General features: G+C 36.5%; 1 protein-coding gene across 1 annotated transcript; it reads right to left on the bottom strand.

Moving 5' to 3' along the window:
• Positions 1–512: 512 nt before the first annotated feature.
• Positions 513–3,504, bottom strand: LOC144971391 (uncharacterized). Its single transcript, XM_078912215.1, has 2 exons — positions 3,350–3,504; positions 513–1,026 (listed from the first exon to the last, which is right to left on the bottom strand). Exons 1-2 carry the CDS (start codon positions 3,479–3,481, stop codon positions 709–711), a joined length of 450 nt encoding a protein of 149 aa, XP_078768341.1. The 5' UTR covers positions 3,482–3,504; the 3' UTR covers positions 513–708.
• Positions 3,505–9,456: the final 5,952 nt, after the last annotated feature.

Raw genomic sequence — 9,456 nt, 5'->3', positions numbered from 1 at the left:
CCGCTAGACCACAAAGCCACACACCTGAGTATAGTGAGAGCTAGTGCGTCAGTCGAGAATCCTATTGATAACATCCCGTCTCAGATTTATTTACCTTTAGTCTTTCGCCAATAATGTATAAATTTTGATGGCAACATACATGACATAACTTTGCGCCACCTTTCAGCAGGACTCGAATCAGGAACCTACCAGGTCAGAAGTTAGTGTCATAGCACCAGGCCAAAGTCGACACTCTATATTGGATACGTTATAATATAATATTGCGTTGCTCAGCGTTAAGGACTTGACCTCCTATCAGAAGGGTATCGAGATCGGCTTCCTCGGCCCAGCTCACTTTGCGGCGCTGCACTGCACTCTGACTGGCGCCTGCAATATTCCACTCTTCTCTTGAAACGGACCCTGAAGACAAATTTTCCCTATGGGATGAATAAAGTGATTTTTATTTATTTTACAATTCGTTATTTATTGATAAATAACAAAACACAGTTACAAAAGGAATATGTAACACAACGTTCATTGAAGGCTATTCACTTTATTTTGCTATAATATCTTTAGAAATAGATACCTACACAAGCTCAGTTTCCAGTCATTGTTTTCACACAAAAAATGCTTGAGAACAGGTGCATTTTGTGCATGCATCTGGCTAGTATTCTGTGGAATGCAAACAAACTGGGTTGCCTACAAACACGCATAAGGAAAATATGACGTCTATGTAGATTTCTTGCCTGAACCTTGGTATTTCTCCATCCATTTTTGTTGAATCTTAGGCAAAAACATTTTGTATCCGCCATAGTTGCTGCCTTGTCCAGTGCCTCCCATTTTGGTGTTTCCGTAATGCTTCAGAGCGTAGTTAGAGAAATCTTTCTCCATCTGGGGCAGAAATTGATCGTAGTCGGAAATACCCATCATGCTGGAATCTTTTTTGTCACCAGATTTTGAACCTGAGCCTGAACCAAAGCCTACGCCACCGGCAAAAGGGAATGCAGCTGCCATGGCAACCAGCATCATGAGTACGGCGAAGCTGAACTGAAATATTGTAAATAATAATAAACAAAATATTAATAGAAATGAGGCGGAAAATTGACATGAATGACATGCTAAAACGATGTTATATTTAATGTTCCTTCACGGACGTGCATCCTATATATTTATGATTGTTGTTTCATATTAATTATCAATTATTGGACGAATGGCAAGCGGGATTGGTTAGTATTAATTTGTTTTGAGATTTTGTTTTCAATTTGTATTCATTTTCCTAAAGCATTTTTTTGTTCTTGAAGATATATTCTGTTTTATTCTATTGAATTTCTGACACACACAACAATGTCCCATCCCATCCCAAGCCTTTCCATTTTCACCTCTCCGTTAGATAGTTTCACGATCCCATGCTTCAGACAACCTCCACAGTTCTCTACTTTAGTCAATACCCTTTAAACGTGGTCCCCATGAATACAAAAATGCTTAAAATTTTATTTACCTTAATCTGTTACTCAGTGTTATTCAATATGGTTCCCATGGCAACATACAAGCATATTCAACCTATTTGAAGTTCTTTCATTGTTTTGTATTTTTAGTGGCATGATGAATTCAAAGACAGCTCTTTTTTGCTTGGTAAGCTTGCCAAAATCTGGTACGGGGGCTGAATAAACTATATCCCTGATGTAGCCCCATAGGAAAACGTCATACAGTGAAATTCCCAGGTGGCCAGGCAACATTCTCCTCTAATCCATCTTTCCGAAAACATGTCGTTTAGAAAATTGTGAACAGCTTGTCTAGAAGGTGGACGAACACTGTCTTATGGTCAGTATTCATAATGATGAGATGCAGTATAAAATTCTAGCATTCCAAATAGACATATGGGGAGATAAAGCGGTAGAGGCCCAAAGAAACCCAGGGAAGGATGATGGAAAAAGAAATAAAGAAAGCAGGCCTGCCCAACCACCGCAAAAGCAACCGACCGGAGATGTCTGGTGGATGCCCAATGCGCTTCAAGATCCGGAGAGGATTAAAGAACAAAGACGAAGAAGAAATATATATATATATATATATATATATATATATATATATATATATATATATATATATATATATAGCAGTCGCCTTCACAGTAAAGAAATATAGGCCTAAAACTGACTTGTGCATCTGTCAATACCAAACATGCACTCTGTGTCTCAGAAAATTTACAACACCCGTTTCTTTCTTGTTTAAAAATGTTTTCATGTCCTGTAAATTATCTGAACCGGTGTTGACCTACTTATGGTGATTTCGTTTCATGCAATCACATGACACAAAGAGAATTTTTTACACACTGTTGTGATTCCGACATAGAAGGAGAGAAAATAAGGCCTTGTAAGTTCTTGTTCATTTTGCTTATTTTAGTAATGTATAATCGATAACTCATAGGCATAATGTATGACTGTTCCACAGAAGATGGTATCAACAAGATATGAAGTGAATAGAAAAGAAGATGGTATGCATGGTGATAACCAGACGTAAATACGTGTTAATTACGTTAGAGTAATACGTTTTTGTAATCATGGAAATACTGTATGGACACCTGTACTGTAGTATTGACTCAAAAATACGGAAATTGGTTACTTTGATAGCATGCTTGTTGAATTAAAATGAACAAAACATTTGATTCACATGATTAAAAATGAGATTTAAAAAGTGTGTGAGCTCAATTTTAGCTCCAGAGATCGCATTTTGTGAGCATTAAATCGAGGGAATACTTCAAGAAACAAACAGTTAGGTTTCTTTCATTCATTATATACGGATATACGTACTATTAATATATAAATAAATAAATAAATAAATATATAAATACAAAATTTAAAAAAATTAAAATATAAATAAAAAATAGATACGTTTAACCAAGTTTTCTGTCTGTCACCAACGAGCTTGAAAGAAATATCTAGAAAAGAAACTTGGTAGCTGCAGGATACTAAGGTCAAGAGTTTGTCATTTTGACTTCATAACGGCAGTGACGCCTGGTGTAAGATAAAGATGTGAAAAGTCTGTATGAAAAAAGACAAAGCAGAGAGAATAAAACAAGAAAAAAAACCCATCCCAAAATATCAACAAAATCAGGTCTCAGTTCGATCACAGTCGTGACAGGTTAATTTTTGCGATTTTGTTGTTGTTGTTGTTGGTGCTTTGTCTGCCACTGTTTCATACAAACATTTTTCACATCTGTTTCTTATATTCTTTTCTATGGTAAGAAGTTCATGCATTTGAAATTAAAGATTTATCTCCCTTAACATATCCTATTTAGTTACATTATAGGAAATTCAACATTTATCTCCCTTAACATATATCTACTATTTAGTTATATAAAAAACAAACTCACCAAAAATTTTCCTTCCATCGTAAAATAACCGTAAAATGACTTGAATTTAAATCTGGTTACAGACGTTTCCAGTGGAAGCTCAAATTGGAGTGAACTGGTGTATCCTATTTTACCTTTATATAGAACACTCATCTCGTATATTAAGCAATGATAAAACATTTCGTTGCGAAACAGGAATCAATTTACAATGATTTTTATGCATGTGTCAATTATAACCAAGCGGGTAAAGATTGTGAAATGTTAAAGTATAAATACTTGCAATTATTTTGGTTGTCATTCATCAAAATCACGTAATCCCCCCCCCCCCCCCCCCCCCCCCCCCCCCCCCCCCCCCCGCTTCCCATTCACCACTCCACTATTTTAAAAAATCCGAATGGTGACCTATCGTTTCAAAACGGATTTATGACGCGACCGACTTGTACATATATACAGGACTGACATCCACTTATGGGCCTAGATTAACATTGTTGTAAAGGACAATAATTTGCGTCATTTTTTAAGATGTCCATTACAACAATGAGCCCGTAAGGAATTGGGCCATCAGACCTGCAAATAAGTGCACCTCGGTTGACCTCGACTGGTTTTTTGGGATGTTTTTTGTCTTGTATATGTCATTCTTGCTTTGTCTGGCAACTTTCATACACACTTGCTCATATCTCTACCTTACACCGGTGCCTGCACCTTAATTTCTTAATTTGATATCTGGTTATTAGGTGTGGCAAACTCTAAAATTTGTTTGTTGGTTTTCTTTTTTGCTTTGTTTTTGTGTTATTGTTTTTTGTTGTTTTTTTTCTTTTTTTTTTCTTGAAATGTAAGAAATAGTATAGAAGTCTCCACTATAATTGGTCGAAATTAACCCCAGCCTTCATATTCCTGAATGGCTATGTGGTTTAGTGGAATGACGCTCGCCATTTGATTTGAAAGTCCAGGGTTCGAGACCCGGTCTGAGTGACCATAGAACCAAATGTGAGTCCTTTGAGAAGGGTCTTTACTAGCATTATCTCATCGTACTCGGGTGTAAAATGGTCGTTAACAGTGTTGTTTCTGTCGTTAAAAAATTGTAATATCGCCTAATAGGCGTCATATTATCTCGTCCTACATGTTACGCGTCCTGTTGGCCAGGAACCTTTTGTACAGTGCTTTGTGGAATAAGCGCTTTATAGAACCTCAAGTTTTGTGGCGTTTGTTTTTCTATTTCATTCATTTTCCTTTTCTTTTTTCAGCTAGAAATTCCATTCTGAGAAGCTAGTTAATCCCGACATGATCAATAGCAGATGCTATGCGTTTAGGAAAAATGCTCACCACATCCGCCAGCCTATATAGAACCTTAAATGTTTATAGTTTGATTGATAGAATTTAGTAAGAACTACTCATAAAAACGCATTGCTGTCTAAAAACAATAACAAAGAGCTGAGTGACGTCAATTTCGTTTTTTTCTCTCTTATGTCCGGATGAACAAAATGTTATGACTTCGAAATATATATTTTTTACGGCGAGCATTTAAAGGAGGGGAAGTGGCGAAGTGGTTAAGGCATTGGAATGTGATCCTTTATGTCCCGGGTTCGAGCCCCTCTTCAGACATTTTCGTTTTTTTCCCTTGGGCAATATTATTAGCCCTCAATTTGCTCACCTGGACAACATGAGTGATTCATGTTGACATCAGACATTTTGTTTGATGAATTATCTATATTCCTTCGTGGAATACCTAGGCGACCATATCGTATGATGTCGTGGCGGAAGGGCATTAGTTAATTTTTTTTTTTTAATTGAGCTTTTAGATAGAGCAATATCCATTAAAGGTGCACAAATCGCCTTAGATCGATAGAAAACAGCAATACCTAACATTTAGGACAAGACATGACACAGTTAACGGATAGGTACTCATTTTACACCTGATTAGAGTGAGATAATGTGAGTAAAAAGCCTTTTCAAAGGGCTCAACTATGCATGGCTTAGAGTGGGACTCGAACCCAGGACATTTCGATCCGAAGGCAATTGTCATACCACTAGATCACATAGCCCCTTAACAAACGAAATATATTCACCTCAATAAACGCATTATGTTAACTTATGTTTTATAATTAACCCTTAAACATGATTTCTAAGTCAGGGTTACCAGATTAGTTTTTGCAAATAAAAAAATGTCTAACAGGTCTCAGAAAAAATGCCAAATTACCTGAACTGAAAAAAAAATGTCAACATTTTCCAAGCATCATTTTTTTTCTATAATGTGCAAAAATAGAAATAAGAATAAATAAAAAGGAATTAAATCCAAATGTTCTTATCCCGCTGCCATGAGTAGTGTTATGAAATGCAAAAAAAATCAATCACATCATATTACCTTTTAAGGGTAAAAATAGTAGTTTGTAAAATTAGTTTTATGTTGTCTATAAACATGTAAAAATGAATAATAAACAAAATACAATAAATAAATAAACAACAACAACAACAAATAACAAAAAACAATAAAAAGAAAAAAAAAGTTCTAAATCCAAATTTTCCATAACAGTATGGTTTTCAAAAACGCCAATTATTTTCTATTTTTAGAATTTAGCCTTAAAAACGCCAAATTGTCTACCATGTTCTGAGTACCAGAATACATCTCACATAATACCGTTTTGGTACAATAAGCCACACATGACCAACAGAGATATACACCCACATATTGACTGGTTGATATGGGTAGGACATGCTCTGAGTCACGGGACATTTTTTGGTGTCTGTTTTTCTGTTTCTTTTGATGACAACAAAATACTGGGACATTGATCGAATTTTTATACAGGACATTTTTAACAACAAATGATAGCATCAATCTGGGTTACTGCAATGAATGAGATGAATCATATCCGTTCTTGTTTGTATTTATTTGATTACATTATGCAAAATTTTGAAATCAAGACACGGTGAAAAACCAATTCAGAAAAACGAGAGGAGCAGGCCGTAATGTTGGTAATAACAAGAAATGAAGTGAGTAGAAAGGTGACAGGAGACAAAAGAGGCTCTTAGTAATTTAAATGTAATCAGTAAATGTGACCCATCGTCTCCAAACGGTATTATGTCGGAACGAACCATATCCTTAAAAGCCGTATTAAATGTTAAACTGGACAAAAATATAAATTGTTGGCATTAGCACCCTAAAATATGGTATCCATTCTCCTCAATAAAACATATAAACACAACACAAGTCTGATATTTCTGGCTATAAATTCAATTTTCAACATCTTAACAGTCCCGACTTAATACCGTTTTGAGGCGAAGGGTCACAAATATTCTTGTAAACACGTTTAGCATTGTAGGCCTCAATGGCCCGGTGGTGGAACACTCATTTTATAAACAAACGGACCGGTAACGATTCAAAAGCATTTTTGAGGGGGTTTTTTAGGTTTCTGATCTCCCTGTCTGTCCGGCCGTCATAGCATTGCTGGCTCTGTTAGGTCGAATGGGAAATGTTCTAATGGACTAACGGTCAATTCATAGAAAAGCAGGCTGTTACGTCTGTCCTTTTCCCCATTTCCAAAAAAAAAAAAAAAAAAAAAAAAAAAAAAAAAAAAAAAAAAAAAAAAAAAAAAAAAACAAAAAACAAAAGAAAACAACAGAAATTGAAAACAACTTATGTGTGTTGTAGTCAGAAAAAAACAACAACAAAAAACAACACATTTATTTTTTAGAATTTAGAATTTTGGCCAGAAAACTCGTCTTTCAAGTATAGATCATTTATAATGAACCTCATCTAGCCAAAATGCTTAAACCCGGGACTTTCTGCAAGATTTGGAAATTTTTGACAAGATGATGCGAGGGTCATTTTAAACAATGGATGTTTGAGGACGTGTTTCCTGGCCAAGATTTTTTAAATATATTTTTTTCTTCAGCGTTCGACGGATAAAGAGCTACCCGATTTTCACCACGAGCCTCGGTGAAATGGACAAGATGCTTAGCCATCCAGTTGGCTCTGGGACAAGAACACTGTCAAAACACTTGGGAATTGTCACAGAACATGAGGGCGAAGTGGTCCAGTGGAAAATTGCAATGGCATTGCAATGAGACCCGGTAGGTCTCAGATTCGAACCCCGCTTCAGACACTTTCGTTCTTTTTCCTTGGGCGGATAACTAACCTGCACACTTTGGACAACATGGGTGATTCCTGTTGACATCCGACATCTTGTTTGATGGAATATCTATATTTCCTCATGGAAAGCTTAGGCGACGGTATCTAATAATACCGCAGCGGAGGGGAGTAATAATATATTATTCATAAAAATGAAAAATGAGATTTAAAATTACAATGTTCGTTTACATAACGACACACAATGACAAATTACTACCTGCAGAAAGGAGAATGTTTACAATTTATTTTCTTATCATAAAGTGTCTCACTAGTTGTTCCCAGCCAGTATGATATAGTTTTTAAGTATTTTTAATCACGTCTATTTTTCAATGAAATCAGATGTGCAAATAACATGTCAAACAACAATTTTTATCATTTTGTCAGTCTAAAAAACTAATCTGTAATTATGTCACGTGATTTTATGTGATTTGCACAATGTTCTTGGCATTGTCCCATATCAGATATTGTGTATTGGGCAATTCATGACCGTGGGGCTAAATCCTGGTAGTAAATAATAATGCATATGAAAAAAAAAACGTTTAAAAGGCATGTATATTATAGCTGTGACTGACAATGATGATGATGAAGATGATTATTGATGATGAGCATGAGGATGATGATGAGGATGAGGATGATTCATCCCTTTCACTAAACTTTCGATTCACGAACTATCTAAATTGTTTAATCGTTACTATTATTCAATTTGCTACTTTTATAATAATAGATTTTTGTTTATATAATCTACACTAATAAAGACGGGCAGACGGACAGACAAACAGACTCGCAGAACACAGCTCGATTAAATGTCGGCAACAGGTGTTGACATAGATAGTGCTCCTTTCCCCTTCCCACTAATTATTTTTTCTTTCCAAAAATACTGCAATTATCATTTACTTGTTTTATATACTATTTTGGTCAGACTTGATGACAGTTGGTAGAGCATCGCTACACATGTTAAGGGACCGAGATCGAACCGGGTGCAATCGAATTTTTTCCCCTGACCTCCCAGTCCACCCAACAGTAATTGGGTAGCCGGGTGAGTTATATCTGGCGGAAAATACTTTGCGATAGACTAGTGTCCTATGAAAAGGTATCAAGCAATTGCTATTGTCCGTCTCACGCTATAGAAACTGGGATAAACTCCGGCTCCATGGACCGAATGGCTCTGAAGGACTACTATATATTTTGATGACAGTAAAGAATCGGCATACCCATATAATTGTAATAGAACGCTATGACTATCGTCACTATCATCGTCATTATACATCATCGTCATCATCATCATCATCATACATCATCGTCATCATCATCATCATCATGATAATCATCAATCGTTACAATGCATTATTATGTCAAGCTGTTAACGTTACGCCATTGGCCTCATGGTGACTATGGGAGCATGTTTTATGTATACAGTTGTGTCATTGAGTAAGGCACTGCACACAAATTGCCTGCTCGGTCAGGTATAATTGAGTGCTCGACTAAAAGTTTTAGCCTATTTCCTCCTGCTATTACTTAGAAAACCATCCTAGACGTAAGGAAAAGATATTGGGAATGGATAAGTAACGTATGTAATGAAGGACCAGAAGATTACTGCGCTATTGCCGCGGAACCCTGAGGGACGAGAAAGCGCAGAGCTTCCAGAGCACCCTGGAAAATATTGCACGCGAAGAGGAGCACAAACGCAGCACAAACGTGGAGCCTACTGCGGCTATAAACAAAACGAGCTTTTATATAGCGCAATATGCACTAAACGTGCTAAAGCACTTTACAAAGGGTACCTGACAAACAACAGCTTGACAGTGACAATGCTGCTAGCGGACAGGTACTCACTTTACACCTGAGTAGGGTGAGAGAATGTGAGTAAAAACCTTTTTCTAATGGCTCAGCTATGCGCCAGGAGAGGCTCGAACCCAAGAGTTCCGATGCAAAGGCGAACGTCATACAACAAAAGCACATAGTCACACATAGGTTATGTGATCTTGTGAATGACACGCGCGTC

The sequence above is a fragment of the Berghia stephanieae genome, chromosome 4, assembly GCF_034508935.2.
Source record: "Berghia stephanieae isolate SIO BIC M18660-M18661 chromosome 4, UCSD_Bste_1.3, whole genome shotgun sequence".
NCBI lineage: Eukaryota > Metazoa > Mollusca > Gastropoda > Nudibranchia > Aeolidiidae > Berghia > Berghia stephanieae.
The sequence above is the reverse complement of the archived record's forward strand: the minus strand, read 5'-3'. Positions and strand labels throughout refer to the sequence as shown.

What these genes read in the sequence shown, in the direction of transcription:
- LOC144971391 (XM_078912215.1), bottom strand. Translation starts at nt 3,481, where the DNA reads ATGAGTGTTCTATATAAAGGTAAAATAGGATACACCAGTTCACTCCAA. An exon ending in CGATGGAAGGAAAATTTTTG is followed by an intron (nt 1,027 to 3,349) that starts GTGAGTTTGTTT and finishes ACAATATTTCAG; the next exon opens with TTCAGCTTCGCCGTACTCAT.